The 15,666-nt window shown below is 40.7% G+C and overlaps 1 protein-coding gene across 6 annotated transcripts in view; it reads left to right on the forward strand.

Moving 5' to 3' along the window:
- Nucleotides 1–15,666, forward strand: part of WARS2 (tryptophanyl tRNA synthetase 2, mitochondrial) — a 47,774-nt gene that overhangs the window by 21,627 nt on the left and 10,481 nt on the right. For 3 of the 6 annotated variants that reach the window (XM_062618181.1, XM_062618198.1, XM_062618206.1), the window contains exon 2: nucleotides 6,795–7,052. The exons of 1 other annotated variant lie outside the window; for it this stretch is intronic. In XM_062618181.1, the coding sequence (XP_062474165.1) occupies nucleotides 6,795–7,052 (258 nt within the window). Of the gene's footprint in view, nucleotides 1–970; nucleotides 1,058–4,782; nucleotides 4,870–6,794; nucleotides 7,053–15,666 lie in introns of those variants that run through there. 2 more of the 6 variants (XM_062618189.1, XM_062618213.1) reach the window with 2 other exon arrangements.

The following is a 15,666-nucleotide window of genomic DNA, read 5'->3' on the forward strand; positions in this document are numbered from 1 at the left end:
TTCTATCTCTAATAACATTAACACTTAAATTGCCCAAATTAGGCTTAAAAATTTATGCTTTAGCTAGTAAAATCAGACTCCTCTAGTTTCTCTTCACTTTGCTGTTTAATAACTGTCTTAAGACAGGTTTTGCTAAGCCAGTGTTAGCAGACGAGCATATCATTTCAGCAACAAGAGCTTTGAAGTTGCAAAGTATTAATGAGGGAAATAAAAAGCCTTGTAGACAGATGGCAAAGATGCAGTAGTTGGGGACTTTTGTCAGCCAAAGACGTTCTTTTGTCTCTGAGGTTGAGGCACAGGTGTAGGGTTTGGTTGGGTTTTCCCTTTTTGATTCCTGTTGGGAGGATCTTCACGTTTCAAATGTCAGCTTTTCTCATTTGTGTGCTTTACTCATCTCTGTGTTTGCTTAGTGCTGCTCTTTCTTCCCTTTCACTTTGCCATTCGCTTTGCCTCTGGCAAATCTGACCTCGCTTCAGTTTGGAACAACTGGGGCGAAATGAACCGCCACGGATAAAAGTCTGACAAGAGCAACAGAGTCTGTGAATGATCCTTTGCTGTTTCCTGAGTCGTTCCAGTGTCATTAATCAGCACTGGTGCTGTGGAGGCTGGGTGGTGTGGTATGTCGCCAGCACAGCAGCTTCTTCGTCCCTTTCCCCCACCCTCTGCGTGCCTACACAGTGGGGAAAACTAGAGAGGGAAGCCATCAATCTTCCTTGTCCTGGATGTCAGCAGTGATTCTCCCGTCGACTTCCTGTTCTCTCCATCGTGCCCACCACCTGTGTTTAGAATTAGCTCTGATGCTGCTGGATCTCACTTGGCTTTTCACCTGTTCTGCCCCAACTAAATAGCTGTTAATGTAAAGCAGAGTGGCTAAATGCTATAACATGTGAAGAGTAACCACCACTGTGGGTTGGGGGGGGGGGGGTGGGTGGGTGGGTGGGTGGGTGGGTGGGTGATGCAGGCAGGGGTGTCCTGCTGCAGCTGCTCTTGTAACACTGTCATAATGTTCGCTAACAGTGTGCAGTTTGATATCTCCTGCTTGTGTTTCAGCCCAAAGGTGAGCTTCTGAGCAAGTCTCTTTGTTTTAATTCAAAGATGAAAATGTTTATTAGGTACGTTATAGCTAGAGGCATAACCCTGTCTCCAAACAGTTTGCTTGCTGGGATAGATTTATGAACAAAGTCCAAAGAAATGAATTAGTCTGAAGTTCTGTCCTTCCCTTCAGTTATTCACAGGGTACAATTGGCAAAAGACTCTTTGGGATTTGATTTTTCTATCTGTATGTCTCGCTAGTTGTAGTCTTGAAAACAGAAGACTCCATCTCATCCATCACTTGAATAGTTTGGGAAGCTGAGAGGTAGTGCCTCTGTACTTCTAGGGCAGGATTAATGTCATCACCCTATGGTCTGTTGTGTTAAATAGTAGGTCTAACCTGGACTCTGACCAGCCAAATTTTGATGTATACTTTTATATAATTGTGTAAATGTTTTCCTATACCAAACTAAAAGGAGAAAGCAATCCTGAGAATTGTCACATTCAGCTTTGTCATACCTCCTTGAATGGGTGCTAGCTTTTTCTGGGTTTAAAACCCACAAAGTGATAAAAATGTAGGCAGAAGGTTTCTTTATAGTTGTGGGTTGCCTGCTGTCATTAAGTGTAGGATGGCAATATTTCTGCAGAGTTACAAAGAAGAGAGGCTTTGAAAACAGATCCTGTGAACGCTTTCACTTGATTTTTTTTTAAACTCCTTTGTGAAGTGGAAAAACTATATTATGACTGATCTTACTACAAATTTGAGAAGCAGTTTTCTGTTGAAATTCAAGGCAAATATGTGTATTCAACAGGTAAATCCTTGTATTCAGTCCTCACAGAATTCATAAAGCTAAACATGAAAGGTATAGTCAGGATACTAAGAACTGACAAGTGACATGAAATGATATGCATGGATCTTTTCCTTAACTCCAGCACGTTTGATGTGTTCTCCAGTTCTGGCACATTTGTCTCATGAGCAGGGAATGCGTGTGGCTTTGACTGCTGAATTGAGGACTTAACAGTTACAGGTCTCCTTACTACAAGCATGACATACTGAGAAGAGTTCAGCTTTGGTCCAAGAGAGCAGCATTGGATTTTGGAAGCTCTGGGTTTTTTCTAGTATACTGTTTTGCATTGAAAATAAATGTGCCCATACTTCAGCTTACCTTTAGCCATCCTACTCTGGGACAAGAATGTAATGCTTATTCCTCATCATTTGAGAGCATTTGGGTATTGACAGTTTTTCATTATAAAGAGCAGAAGTTTATCTCATCATGAAAAAGGAGTTTAGGGAAGAGAACACCTGAATCTTAATGGGGTTTGGGCCAAGCTTCATTTAAAAATGCTGAGGTGAAATGCACTGTGGTGTCTGGAATTGCCTTGCAGAAGTCTCATTGAGAGGAAAATAATAGATGTCAAAACATCTGTAAGATACTATGCTCTTACGAGGAGTGAAGATTAACATGCAGCACTACTGGTGTAGGTGCACACACCACACAGAGTTAAACACACGAACAACAGGCTCACACTGTGCTTACTACAGATGTCTGAATGAGTGAGTGCCTGTGGGCTGGAGCTGCATGTCTTGTGGCTTTCACTCTGCTCCACTGGGAAGCCTTCACTCCTTTTGTTTTTATCCTTTTCCAACTCTAGTATTTGAGAGCACACAGCTCCCATCCCCTGACCGAAGAGCTCCACTGAAGTGCATTCCAGCCCCATGATTTCATGGTACCAGCAAAACTCCCCTGCCATGCTGCTATGCCACCCGCTGCTTCTCACAGAGTGAACAAACAGGGAACATAAACTCTCTCCAAAGGAGCAATGTTCTCTGTATATTTTTAGTGCTAGAAGTCCAAAATTCATTTAAGGGTTGTTGTTTTTTTTTTGTGGGGGCTTTTTTTAATATAGACTTCTGCTAACACAATGGAATATTTCATACCACCCCATTTGCTGTCACATCTCGTGCTTTATGTTGTTAAATGGAATCAAAGGAGTTAAAGATGAAAGACTTGTAGTCAACTGGTCGGTCCCCCAGATGGGAGCCAGTGAGGGTTTGTTCTTTGTAACTTATTTGGTATGCTTTATCCAGGTCCAGCCTAGCTCAGTTTTCGTTACTGGATTTGCTTGTTTCTGCAAATTCCAGACTTCAGGTTAAGTAATTGCTGAGTTTAGACTCAGTATAATACTGCTACTGTTTGTTGCTCATGTTGGACTTGTTACTTATTGCCCATATACTGAACAAACCTTTTCGAAGTAGTTATTTACCAGTTGAGCATACAAGCACATTAAAGATGCCATGCTTGCTTTCAGAGGTATTCTCCTTACTGGATAGACAGGGAACTTTGTTCTCTCTTTATATGAAACTGTCCATTTTACGTTGTGCTTGGGTGTTTTCTTTCCAACATGTAGTGTGGCACCAGATGCTTATGTAGTACTACAATGAACCTATCTTTAATCTGTTTAATCTGCTTATTGTTACCCTTCATATTTTTGGAGTTAGTACAGAATTTGTATGTACAGTTTATGTTGAAATTCTGATGTCTTGTGTTTTCTTGGTGAAAAACATTCTCAAACTGCCTATTTAAATGTTCTTATTGTATCTGTACCAATATTTGAGTATATTATACTCAAATTAGGGAACATAATTTTGCCAGTACATCCAGTCTGTTCATAGTGACATAATCTCTAAACTGAGCAGTGATCTGAGCAGGGGAAAAGGCAGAGAAGGAGCATGGTATAGGAAGTATATGAAGCAGGGACTGTGGCTGCAAGGGAATGGAGTCTTTGTGACTTGAGGACTGACAAGGTTTGTGGAGTCCACAGGCTCAGGGTGCCAGCTCTTTTTGGGTCAGGGTATTGGCACATGAGCTGATCTGTGCTGACTGCACAGAGGGTTACGACATGCATTTATCCCAGGGGGTAGAGCTGCTTCTGCACTGAAGTAGCATTAGCTTCAGTGTCCCAGGGAAAAGAAGCAATAACATCAGAAGATATTTCAGGTGATGCTGTCCTTGTCTAGGTTTGTCTAGGCAGTTGAAAGATGGTACAAGTTTCTTCACTATGCTTTTAACATAGTCATCTCAACACACTTTATTTAATGCACATCCATAGTGGATTACTAGAAGATTAGGAAGTTTCTAAGCTGTTCTAACAGTGCAGGTAGGAAACATTTTTACATAAAGTCACTGGAGTAATGGTAGCAATAACTTCCTTACCATATGGCATTCTCTGTGCCTCCTTACTGTCTTGATATTCCATGCAAGAGTTCTTCTTGGAAGCAGGGGGTGAAAAATGCAAGTGCAGGAAGAAAAGAATACATGAACACAGGAGGGATGAAACTGATAAGAAAATGGAGATTAATGATGTAAGAATTTACAGCCTGTGTGGCAGAGTGTGATTAGACATCTAAATGGGTGCTACATAGTAGGCAGCACTGGGGAGAATTAGAAATGTGTGAAGGAATATCGCGATTTGAACTGAGTGCTAGAAGACGGATGAGATGAGGAAATGTGCTCTGACAACTAACCAGCTGTTCTGGGATCCCTGTAGGGCAGAACACCATCGTAGTCATCATCTGTTTATAGCCTTGGTTTCTTCTTGGGTTCTTATTCTCTTGGTGAAGAGCAGGAACATAGGAAGCAAAAGACAAATGTTATGCCTGTAAAGTTGCATTGCCTAGCAAGTGATTGCATTGCCTAACAAGTGATCATGCCCTTAGTAACATACGTACAGCTCTGAAGCCCAGTGCATCCAAAGTTCCCTGAGTTTCTACAAGATTTATGGACGTTGAGACCCTTCTCAGTGCCAACAAGAAGCTGGTTGCAGCCCTTGGGCCAGGTAGTAGCCTAGCGGGAGGTGAGTGGGTTCCGCAAGTGGTTACAAATGCTCTGCTGTAGTTTCCTGCGAAAACAGGTGATCAAATGGCAAAAAAAAAGGAGTAGCATAATTCCATGTTTGTGTAATGCAGAAAAAAGGCACGGATGGTTAAGGACTGGGGCACAACCACTTGAAGTTAGAATTGCTGTTGGAGGAAATCGTGTGCTTTTCATTGCAGTGACTAGTTTGCAGCTCCCGTGCTGGAGGTTCTAGAAGAGATCTTAGAAAATGACTCAAGAATATACTAGAAGTCAAGAAGATACTTAGGATGAGGTGAGGGGGGTTACCGCCTGCACTGGAAAGTGTAGGTATTTATGTGAGCAGGAAAAGTCAGCATCGCTGCTAGCCCAGACCTGCTCTTACCTGTCAGCACAAACACTTCAACATTGGATAAGAAAATTGGCTTAGCTGAAAACCAGCCTTACTTTGAAAGCAATGAGAATTATCCAGCACATTTTGAAGGAAATGGCTGAACTGTAGATCATGTTTAAGAATACAAAGTCTTATCTACTTGGAAATTCTTATTTGTTTTTTCTGGAGTCTGAGTCAAAATTAAGTCAATTTGAAGTTTGGGGGTTTTATTTTTTTTTTAATAGTTAAAGATAATGGTACTTGGCCTTGACTCCTGCTGCCATTTTTTGTGGGTTTTTAGTAGTATGTAGGAGGTTCACAGCAATGAAAACAGACTACATTAATCGCTCTACTTTGATATCAGTGTGGCTTATAAAATATAGCAGGAAAATGATCATGTAACCAGAGGCATAATGAAGTTGATGTTCCTGCTGTACAAGAGACTGAGGGTTTGTATTGAGCAGCTTTGTGACTAGAGCTCCGTGCTGAGGTTGGTGGGACCCTCATTTGTAAGTCTTACATGTTCTTACAGCTTGGCATGTAGCAAGCATTTTCACATGGAACATTGCTGAGTTACTTCTGGATATAGTGGAATTCTTTGGGAAGGTCGTGGAGGTAATCGATCATGTGCTGACAGCTTGGGGCTCTGAGAAAATGGTCAAATGGAGGGCTGGGATGCAGGAAAACAAACTTTCCAAGATGGTAACTGTTACTTAGCCAAGCTGTACATTTTTCAAGTTTTTAAATCTTTATTCCCAACCTTAGCTTCTTCGTGACTTTTTTTGCTGCTTCTCTGTGAAATCTCATCAGATGTTGACATGTTACTGATACTGGTGCATCTACAGTATTCCAGGTGTGACCTTGAGCTATAGCAGTATTTCTTTGTAAAGCCCTTTCAGAAACTCTACTGCTGCCAAGATGGGTAGTTTCAGAATTTTGATAATCTCTTCATTATTCTTTGACCTCTGGGACAAGGACTCGGTTTCTTTCAGGAACTGCTCAAAATGGTCTTTGCAGTTAGAAAAATAAGACTTGAGTGTTGGTGGGAGTTAGGCTGGCAGCCTACTGGGATATTGCATATGTTTACCACAAAAATGTTTCCATTTCTCTAGGCTGTGATCCCGAGTTTCTGTATCAGAGTGGATAATGTTCTAAAGAGAAACATACAGCTTCGGTTCCAAATCATAGAATCATAGAAGGATGAAAGATGAGGATCAAAAAGATCAAAAAAGGATGAAAGAATCTATGACTTGTCTTCTGAGATCTAGTTTTCACTGACCTTATTTATAGCTATGTCAGTTTGTATATGCAGTCTGACTGCTTAAAATCAACACTGGTTGTCAGTCTCTCTGCAGTACGATGGAGTATTAGGACTGACACTGCAGTTACTTTTAGTTAATCCTGAGGTAATTTATAAATGAATACACTGATGGGAGTAGAGACAGGTGTAAGTGAGGCTTTATTAATGACTATCAAATGTAAAAGAGTCTGTCCCTAAAATTCACTTGTTAATTTTATGAATTGTTTGCTAACAGAATATGATCGTGGATCGGATTTTCTCTGGTATCCAGCCAACTGGGACGCCTCATCTGGGTAACTACCTTGGAGCCATTCAGAACTGGGTGAATCTGCAGGAAGAGTGCAGCTCAGTGCTATATAGCATTATGGACATGCACTCTCTCACCATGCCCAAGGAACCAGCTGTCCTGCGCCAGAACATACTGGACACCACTGCTGCCATCCTTGCCTGTGGTATTGACCCGAAGAAGTGTTTCCTGTTCCGACAGTCACTGGTTAGTGCTCCTGTTATATTAGGTTTGTTTCTCAATAAGAGGCTTTCCACACATGTTAATGACTGAGTATAGCATTGATCACCTTTGTGTCAGTGTAGAAAATGATAGCAATGTTGCATTGCAAACTTAGGCCTTGCTGCTGTTTCGAAGTGGCTGAAACCATGTTTGAGAAGTCAATTTAGGGATAAGTATGCTTGAAATTTCCCAGGCAGAGCTAGGAGTTAATGCAGGTTATGAGTAAAACACTGAGAAAGCCTGTTAGGAGACTGTTAATTTAGCTCTGTAAGACGCACTTTAGTCACAAAAGGTTAAATCATAAATGCATAAATGTAGTCTGTGCAATCATAAAGCCAGTAAAGGCAAGTAAAACACATTTCTGTGATTTCATATCAGCACTTAGCAATTAGTCTGCCAGCTGCACAGTCATCTCCAGCAGGTAGCTGGCATGGTAAGTTTTGTGTAGGTTCCATCACCAGGGAGTTAATGTCTTCTCTGGGATTTTTTTTTTTTCCCTTTGTTGTAACCTGCTTTACATATGTACCTTTTTCCACCTGATCTGGTAATTCATATGTGAGACATTTGCTTCTGCTCTTGACCACCCCAAGGGGTACTGGGCTTACCTTCCTACTTGGCATATGTCAGCTTAGTCTATCACATGCTGCATTTTCCTGGAACACAATTTAGTTTCTTGCTTCATTAACTTTCTGTTATTGACTCTAAACTGGCAAACTTACATGATTTCCGACAGACGCAGATGTGTCATAGCTTCTGCTCTTCTGAAGACATCTTTAACGGATGTCTGACTTGCAACAACTGCGAAGTTGATATGCATGGAGCCTGAATTGTATCAGTGCAAGATGAAATTGTCATATTAAATTCCTCCTTTGAACGTGGTTCTTTACAGGCAGAGTTTCCTGTGGTTGTCAAACTGCAAATGACAATCATAGCTCCATATCCCTGGTGGATATTGAAATGATGAAGACAGATACACTTCCCGCTTCATTTTTCCTCTGTATTAAAAAAAAATAAATAGATTAGCTCAGAATTCTAGTGGAGAAATGTTTAAATTCATTTATGCTTTGTTCAAGTCTGTTTATTCTTTTTAGGAAGTTACCAGCTTGGGTTTTATTTTGTCTCTACTCTGACTTAAATTCATTCATAATGAGGCTACATATACTGGAAAGCCAATGATGCAGTAAAAAACAACCTGGAGTTTTGTTTTTAATTCCTTTCAAGCAGTTGAATGATTCAGCTAGTTACAACACGGACTAGATACACAGACAGGACTCTTCAGCCTAGGAGATGAAGAAGGTTGTGGTTAGAGAAGAATAAAGTAAAGGTTTATAAAACAGAAAGTAAAATGGAGAAAATAGAGAATGTGTGGTTTATCCATTGAAGAACATGAATCAAAATCAAGTGTCAAAATAAATTAGTACCTGGTAGATTCAACATGAACTGAATTTAATGAAATCCACAATTAGGCTACACGACTCCTTGGCAGAAGATACGGTGCATGCTGAAACGTGTATGAATTCAGGAAAGGACTTGCTGAATTCATCTGAAATACCTGCTGGGGACTGTTCTATACGTGAGGTACCACTTCTGCAGGTAGTGCTGCAACAACAATTGGGATGCTGTTTTGTACTTAGGCTCTTTTCTGATGATTGCTCTTGGAGATGAATATTTGGGCTGTTCCAGTGTTGCTTTTCTTACATTCTTACATGTCCAAAAGCTAAACTACAGCTGTTCCAGGTCTTGCTAAAGCCAGCACACAGACTTCCCTTGAAGCCAGCAGATTATCACTGAGGCTCTTACATTACAGTTATTAGAATCTGAGACTAGTTTAGGTTGAAAGGGACCTTAAAGCTCATCCAGCTCCAACCACCTGCCACAGACCAGGTTGCTCCAAGCCCCATCCAACCTGGCCTTGAACACTGCCAAGGATGGGGCAGCCACAGCTTCTTTGAGCAACGTGAGCCAGTGCCTCACCACCCTTGCAGGGAAGAACTTCTTCCTTCTGTCCAGTCTCAGTCTTCCCTCTGGCAGGTTAAAGCCATTCCCCCCTGTCCTGTCTCTACAGGACCTTGTAAAGCCTCCCTCAGCAGCTCTTTTGTAGACACCTTTAAGGTATTGAAAGGCCTCAATAAGGTCTCCCCAGAGCCTTCCTTTTTGCAGGCTGAGCAACCACAGAAAGCATGCTGTATCTTTCAGAATATAGTAATGCAGAGACTGAGTCTTTGAGTCCCTAAAGAGAAAGTATCAGACTCGGAAATGATGGGAGGACAGAACTGTAACTGATGCTTCTACAGAGCCAGTGCAGTCAACAGCCAGTGAAACTTTAGCTAGCTAGGCTTGAAAAACGTTCAGCTTTAGCAAACAAGAGTTTCCAACACCAAAAATTAATCTGATTTCTGTTATAGTGGTTAGGCTGGCCTCTGTTAAAGAGACTAACAGAGAAAAAAAAGTAAAGTTGGCTATTATTGTTCCTAATAGCCAACCTAAACTTCCCCTGGCACAGCTTGAGGCTGTTTCTTCTTGTTCTGTTTCTTGTTACTTGGGAGAAAAGACTGATCCCACCTCACTACAACCTCCTGTCAGGTAGTTGTAGAGCATCATAAGGTCCCCCTTGAGCCTTCTCTTCTCCAGACTAAACCCCACCAGGTCCCTCAGTCGTTCCTCATCAGATTTGTGGCTCCAGATGCTTCAGCAGCTCCATTGCCCTTCTCTGGACCTGAAAGTCCTTTTTCTAGTATCAAAGAAGGTCTTTTACAATTGTTTGTGAATTCAGACTGTTTCTGAAGTGGTTCAGGCTGAAGTGGTGTGTTGCCTACCCCAGTCAAGTGTACTGGTCAAGTATACCCAGAGATGCACTATGGTCTGTTACAACGGCATTGGCAGGACCAGATGTTTCTCTGGAAGCAATTAAAAGGAATATCTGTGTGTAGTGCTTGATGTGAGGAAAGGAGACAGGAACCCTGCTAATGTGATTATTGTTTTAGTATGATAATGAAATAGTATAGTATGGAATGTCATAATATCAAGATGATTGTTCCTAAAAACAAGGGTGTGAAATGGATTGCAGCTATTGCTAATCAGGAAAGTTTATGGCTTGATTTTGGCTTGGTAACTGCTCCGTTTTCCAAAGAAGGAGCTGACCTCCCCTTTCCAGCCACTGCAGCACTCTCCAAGGGTGGTCTGAAACCCCACTATTTTGTTTACAAACATCTGGCTGAGGTGTAAAGCAAAGTGACAAAACCCATTTGTATCCTGAAATAGGCTGTGTTTCCAGAGTTCCACTGGAAAACAGTGAAAATCCAGCTGCAAGTAAAGAACTGCTTTAGGTACTTGCTTACATGCAAAGTAAATGTCTCTCTTCAATACCAGATCAAACTCATAAATGAGAGATTTCTCAGTAGATTAACTCTACAATTATTAGTGTATTTTGAGTTCTATCTTGAGAATTAGGAGAACTGTAGCTCACAGAAGTGCTACTGCAGTTTCTTCTGATTAGTTTCTTCCAACTAATGGCTGGTAGTACCCTGATTCTGGAACAGTAACAGCAGAATTCATTTCCTGCGCTGCAAAAGGATGCTGGTAATGGTAAGTCCCATGAAGGGAATTGCTCAGTCAGTCATTGTAGATGCTTCTGTGGCCTCTTAACTTTCTCTGGATTAACCTGGGCAAGAATGGTCTATAGTTACTGAAGAGGGGGATGTGTTGGTTTGTTTGGCTTACTCTTTCTGTACTTTCTTTCTGTTGGCACTTCTGTTGCTTCTCTGGAATGTTTGTAACACGTGAAAAAGAATGTTGATCTCTTTTTTTCCCAAAAGGCTTGTGCATTTGGTAAGGGTTTCACTGCCAGTAGGCTGTTATTTACAACAGGGTTTGTGCAGATTGGATCTGTAATCCAGAGCTCCAGACTTTTCCCACATTTTACCACCATTTCCAATACAATCAAGAGATGAAAGGCTGCTTCTGATGTATCAGGTATACAGCTAAATTACCCTTAAAGTGCTAGTTTTATGAAAATTAGTTCTGTATGCTTCAGAATCTACCATTTATAAACTACAGGGTTTTATAATATATATAAACAGGAAGTTAATAGCTGGCTGCATATTTTTTGTCCATACATAGCAGTCCACCAAATGCCTGCCACACTTACATTAACATGTACAGACTTGAACTCCAGCTTAGGGGAGTATTTGCTACAAAGAACAAGTGATGATACCTTCAAAATATTTAGAAGCAAGAAGGATGATGCTGAATATTTAGGGGAGTGTTTGGAACTGCATTGTCTGCGAAGGGTTACAAACAAGCACATTTTATTAGAGTATCTGGGAAAACCCAGTTGTGGAACATGTTGGACACTGGAGTGGCCTCCCAGTGAAAGCAGCTCTTCTGTTACAGCTTGTTCAATCCTGTTTTCTGAAGTAGGAAGACAGGTCAACTTGTGAGACAAGTCATAGAAGAGGGACAATTTCTAAAACAATACAAATAAATGTAGATTTCAAGATGATGCCTTTTTCTTTGGAGCACAGCTGCGAGATGTGCAAACCCCAGTTTGATCTTAGAGAAAATAACGTCAAGATACGCTTTAACTGCCTGCCTTTGCTTATCAGGCATAAAAGAGAAGCAACAGAATAATGACATATCCAATATATCCTGAAAATCCTAGAAGAAAGAGCAAATATATTCTTTAAGTTGTACCATAACTGATAAAAGCTGTACCAGTTGTCTTTCATAAAACTTAGACTATTTTATGAAAACCAAAAAGGACTACAGGGCAGAAATAAGGAAGACAGTAAGCAATCTGCACACATGGGAAGCTTATACGGTATAACCCATTTTCTCTGATTCCTGGTGGGTACAATACACATTTCAGTTCTTACCCATAACCATCTCGTATCTCATCTGCTTCACAGTCAAAACAACGGCAGAAACTGCAGTTGCTTTTATGTGGTCTCAGGCTGTTCTTCCTGTCCACCTACCTGTTGTAGTAGACATATGCAAAATGTCCGAAGAGAAACTAAATTCCCTCGGGGTTGATTTAGCAGCAGTGCCTGTTCTGCTCTACTCACACTTCTGTGAGGAGCACTGTGAGTTTCTGGACAACATAACATTCTGTTTCTGGGTAGAAAATTGCAGTTTTCAGCCTTCTGGAGGGGGTGATTTATTTCCCGAGTATAATCAGCTGCAGTATCCTTGCAGCGTGCAAGCAAATTGAAGAAGTAACTCTGGGAGGTGGGAATTTGCCAATTTGTCTTAGCCTTGAAAAGCCAAACTACGATAATTTCTATGTTCACACTCTTTCCCTGCTATTATTTTCCAGAAGTATCCAGCTGCTTTGTTTTGTGGGCAGAGTTGGAATACATTCATGCTACTTCTTGTCCAATTTTCAGAGGGGCTGAAAAGCTTCCATTGCATCATAGCTTATAAATTCATTAAAGTCCGTAATTTAGCATGGTCCATTGAAAACTTCCTGTCAGAAGAGGAAGTATGTAACTGTTTAATTTAGAAAATGATTCTGCTTCTCTCATCCCTCTGTTTTCTCCCCCACAGGACTGGGCTAGAGGTAATTGGAGCTTAGTGGGAAGAAAAGTCATGGTTCTTTTTTTCCCTTCCTTCTTCATTAATTTACCTAGTTTATCTCATGCTGTTATGTAGCTGTTGGGTGTTCCTCTCCCCAACAGTCTTCTGGCCACACCAAACTACTTCCTCAAACAGTATTGTCAGACTAGGAGCTTGTTTCTGCAAATAATTTAATTTCAGAATGAATAAAGGGAGGGAAAAGGGTTCCTTGGCCAAAATACTGTGTTCCATCTGGGTTTATAACCAAGTCACCTGATTCCAGTAGGGATATTCTTGGTCAGGGTCTTATTCTATAAGTTTTAACTAAATATACATGAAGATAAGTTGTGAACATGTTCAAAGGTAACAGTGAAAGGTGTAAATACCGATAGACAGCCACCCCCCCAATTCAGCACATTGCTTAATGTGTTCTGTAAAATCAGATGATGCCTTTGTAACCATGAACTTATTCCACCTACACCTGAATTATTTCTTTGAACAGGAATTTGGGATACCACGTCAAATTTTCTGTCATGAAAGTGTCTTACTGGGTGTTCAGTTGCTGTGTGCATTTGATTCAAGAGCAGTCTATTTTGTTTTGTTTATGGCCTTCTTATTCTCTCTAGCTGTATGATACAGAGATGCATTACCAAGTGTCCTGGACATACTGCTTGCAGCCTTAGGCATTAATAAAATCCTACTTCTTATTCAAGAAAAATAAATGTGAGCAGCACCTTCTTCTAAAAGGCCTTTTGGGAGCACTAACTGGTACTTCTGGAAGAGACAAAAATCCTAACGAATAACGTTTCATTTTCTTTCTTTCTTTAGGACACTTTCCTTCCTCTGGTCAGATTTCTTTTCATACACAACTATCCAAATTACTTCTCCAGACCTGTTTGTCCTCTACACTGTCAAAATCAAGTCTTTGACATTTATTGCCCATTTAAAATGTAGCTCTTCATGAAGTTACACTGCTGAGGGGAAGCTGGCTCCACATAACAGATACGCAGCAAATTTGCAGTCTTTTACAGAGAAGGGCTGTAGGTTGCAACTTAGGGAAGTCCATCTTGAAAATGGAACACTGCATCTCTTCTTGCAGGTTGATTGCCACTTCAGCTGCTGACACGCAACTATGTATATAAACCTCAGAAAGCTAAGTTCCAATGTTGCTGGTTTGCCAGCTTTCAGATCTGCTCAGAGTATCCATGTTCTTGAACCTCATTGCTTGCTGTCCTCCTGAGCTGTATGTCTCAGCATGGAAAGTCAGCTAGAATTAGTTGCACTAAAAGTAGCTATTGCTTATCCATGTATATCATCAGCTTTGGCTGTGGCCAGGGAGTAGCAGCAGTAACTTGGTATGGAATAGCTAAGATCAAGGACAAAATAATGGATCTGCAAGGAGAAGCCCTGAGGTTGTACTTCAGCGTATAACATCTCAGAGGTGATCCAAGTGTAACTTGTGATCTGAGTTTAATAATGTCAAATGGCCACAGGAGTGAACAACTGAGAAGCTCTTTGTAAAAAGGGAGGGCAGGGCACTCATCCAGCTGAAGAAGCAGAAATGGTTGTGCCTTCTAGACAACTGCTCATTGTCACTTGGAAGTGGCCACCTCTGCTAAATAAGTGTGCTTTAAAAACAAAAGGAATCTGACTGGGCAGCCTTGGTTTTGTTGGGCCACAGGAAATGGATGTAAGTAGTTTGTTCTGGAAGTAACTCTTTGATTAGTGTTTAGTAAGCCAGGTTGTGGGGGACGCTTAATGCAATGGAAATTAAGGAGGAAATGTGGTACTGGGAATAGCAGAGAGGTGACCATCTCTACCCTTTGAGGAATATTGATGGGTTTTACAGACTTGGAACAAATTAGGAAAGAAAACTGTTAGAGTGGGCAAGAGCACAGGAGAAGAAAAAGTTAATGATTTGATGTATTCACTCAGCAAAGGGTATGATTTGGGGTTACTATATGGATCTGGTTAAACTTGTTTGTGAAAACTGTTAATGGGAAGTAGTTGGCTTTGTATGGGAAACAATAAACACAGGACTTACAAGACTGTTAGTCCTCCAGAGATTTTCAGCCAAACTGCAAGAAATATTTCCTGAGAAAATAATGTTTTTATTGAAAATAAGCTATTATATTCTTTCAGAACACAGAAGTAGCTGGAATTGACACAAAGCGTTTAATGGATTAGATAGCTGGTTTTCAGAATTAGAAGTGATTGTGGCAATCTTGGAGGTTGGTTGGACATACAGTTCAGGAACCGTCACTAGCTGTGAGTTCTCTTTGTTGGACATAGAATTATGGTTTTCTAAGTTTTGTAGGATTTTTATCCTGGGGGATTTGGGGGAGAGGACACTGCTGAGAAACTGCTGCTTCCATTGGAAAAGAGCTAAGCTGCTTATTAGCTGTCCTCTTTCAGGAAGCTGGGGCATTCCTGAAGTACATCATAGCTCCAGAGGGTACTACTCTTGTCAGATGCAAACTAAATTCTTTCCTGGTTCAAGTATACACTGAATAAACTGAATGGATTGGAACTCTGTATATTTTATTTCCTAGATAACATGGTTAGATTCTGAGTGAAATCCTTTAAAAATGAAAAGGCAGAAGACCTCCTACTTTTTTAAATGAAAACTGCGTAGAGACTTTGACAAAGGTCTTCCTTGTGGTGGCACAATAAATGCAACCTAACGGAATAGGAAGCAGCTGCAAATCAGTTGACAGATTGATACAAAGATGAGATGTCTTTTCTGTTTCATTTCTATTTCCTAGAGGGATTGCCTCTCTCTGTAGTACTGTGGGAAAATAAAAGTCCTTGTGGGATTGAATCAAAGAGAAAATGTGCTAGTGGGATTGTTATTGACCCACACATCAAGACAATAATAGTAATCAAGAGATGTTAAGTGAGATGGTGTCTTACGCTAAATAAAACTACATCAAGCATTTGATTCTTCTGGTTAAAAAAGGCATCTTTTGGGAAAGAGGCCTTTTCCAATTAAATATATTTCCTATTGGAATCCAAAAGATTCAAAGATTAATATTTAGTTCAATAA

The sequence above is a fragment of the Pezoporus occidentalis genome, unplaced genomic scaffold (genome assembly GCF_034315485.1).
Source record: "Pezoporus occidentalis ecotype Australia unplaced genomic scaffold, CSIRO_AGI_Poc_V1 ctg104, whole genome shotgun sequence".
NCBI classification, from domain to species: Eukaryota; Metazoa; Chordata; class Aves; order Psittaciformes; family Psittacidae; genus Pezoporus; species Pezoporus occidentalis.